Source organism: Aedes albopictus, chromosome 3 (assembly GCF_035046485.1).
Source record: "Aedes albopictus strain Foshan chromosome 3, AalbF5, whole genome shotgun sequence".
Taxonomy (NCBI): domain Eukaryota; kingdom Metazoa; phylum Arthropoda; class Insecta; order Diptera; family Culicidae; genus Aedes; species Aedes albopictus.
This window is the reverse complement of record NC_085138.1, coordinates 60,786,457-60,788,556: the sequence shown is the minus strand read 5'-3', so window position 1 is coordinate 60,788,556 and position 2,100 is coordinate 60,786,457. Positions and strand designations below refer to the sequence as shown.

Below are 2,100 nucleotides of genomic sequence, written 5' to 3'. Positions count from 1 at the left end.
CTGTTCCATAGTCAACGATCATTTTTATCTTTATTATATTTCACCAGCACTACTTTTTACTAGATGTGATAATATTTAGATGTGGTTTAACATAATAAAACTGAATTCAACAAGTGAATCCTACAAAAAAAACCTCCCCAATCAATAACACTAAAAACAACTTTTAGTCGTAGATCTCAGGACCACGACACAGGAGTTCACAACCCAAGAAAGTTGGAATATCCCGAAAAAAGTCGGCATATCCACTGAAAAACCGGCAAAGCTTTTGCTTATTTTACCGGGTTTTTCGTTCGGGTTTTTCGGATTTCGTCTTTGGAAGCGGTGCGCTGTTTAGCGTACCTGATGCGTTAAGTCCAACGCGTGGATTTGGCAAAAAATCGATTTTCGCTCGCACCAAATTCTGGGTTTCAACTGAATTGATAATACATATTATGCAGACGGTCATCGAGCCTACACTTAATCCATGACGTGTCATAACAAAGAGTTAATGCAGTCCCCTTTTTCTCTATCCAGGTAGCTTCATTCAAGTGTTCTGATGGTCTCACCTATTCCAGTTATATTCAGGCCAAACATGTCTAAAGGTCCAATCTGCAGAAGAGAGGCTCTCTTTGGTTTCCCTCTCTTTCGTTAATATCTCAGCTGTTTATGTGTATTATGATTGTCTCTTTGCATTGAACGATGGTCAAAACAATCGTCTTTTGATTTGTGCTGCAAAAATAGTTGAAAGGTGTACCATTACATTGCAATAATTGAAAGAGAAAGTGAGCAAAGAGAGCCTCTCAAATGCAGATAGGACCTATTGAAATGTTTGGCCTGATATGTCTCGTTTAAAAACGCTAATAAGCATGACGCACGAAAAACTTGTTATGCTTAAACATTCCTTTGAATCGATAGCTTTGAATGCAATATAATATGAATCGCTAATCAACACTCAAATGTTGCGTATCAACATTGAAAATGGAGATGCACATTTCTCTAGCCGGTTTATCCTTGACCCCTGGCATATACACACACACATTCTGAAATTGTTATCAATCCTATTTACCGCACAACAGCACACTGCACTTCTCCATTATCACCAACGGGCGCTGCACCTCCTTTCCACGTGTGTAGAAAAACTCCTATCGTGTACCACTGTATTCGCCGCACTTCCCGGGCCCGAGATTTCGATTCGCGCGGTTCGAAACCGTTCGACACTCTGCGCCGTCAGAATCCAAACCGGCTGGAGAGGACTTCCCCACAGCACCGAAAACTCGCGCCGCGCGCTGCTATATTTACAAAACTTGTTCGGTTCTACGACGGACGGGGCGGTATAAGCAACTCAACGACGCACACGATCGCCTTGCGGCATTACCGAGATCAACACCTTCGCGCGGTCACGTTGTAGGTGCTAAAACAACCACCAAGACAGCAGAGGACTGCTCAGCTCCGAAAGGTTGTCTGTGAGTGCTGATGAGTGTCTTTTAGCAGGTGGGAGCGATCCACCTCCGAATGGATCAATTTCCTCTCGAAGACTGATCGGGGAAGATGGATGCGAAATAGTAGTGCTTCGTGAATGGCAAAGCATCTTCCGAGTGCCATCACAAACACTTGGCGACAGTTGTTAGTGATCTACACACCGATCAGCAAGAGATAGCGATGAAAAATAATCATAAAGCTAACTACTACATGGCTCTGACATGTTCGACCACAACTGTGAGATCAAAACAAATTCCTGAAAGTCTCAGGCCTGTTTTGATATTGCAAAGGGATTTTATTACCCTATTGATGGTTCAGGGTTATAGTCAAGGGAGAACGACGGAAGCAAACCTTTTTTTATGACCTACCAAAAAAAGTTGCCATAAAACAATTCCAAAGTTTAATAGTCTTCCTTAACTTTTATTCGTGAGTCCCAAAAGTTTGAAAGCGTAATGGTATTTTGGCAAAAGGTTTTTTACGATCGACTATGAAGGTCATAAAAAGATGTTACCCCGAGAAGCTTGCCAGGCTGATACAAGCAAAGATGGACGGTGTGCAAAATTGTCTTTGAGTTTCGGGTGAAAGTTGTCATCCGTACTAGGGCAAAGCTTACTTTGGACTCCGCAGAACTGTACGATCGAA

At 42.4% G+C, this 2,100-nt stretch overlaps 1 protein-coding gene across 1 annotated transcript in view; it reads right to left on the bottom strand.

The window, feature by feature from the left end:
- LOC134284016 (glia-derived nexin-like) overlaps window positions 1-1,559 on the bottom strand; it is a 22,955-nt gene extending 21,396 nt beyond the window's left edge. Inside the window, exon 1 of the mRNA XM_062859753.1 lies at window positions 1,046-1,559. Coding sequence (XP_062715737.1) covers window positions 1,046-1,073 — 28 coding nt within the window. The 5' untranslated portion in view covers window positions 1,074-1,559. The remainder of the gene's footprint in view (window positions 1-1,045) is intronic.
- Window positions 1,560-2,100: the final 541 nt, after the last annotated feature.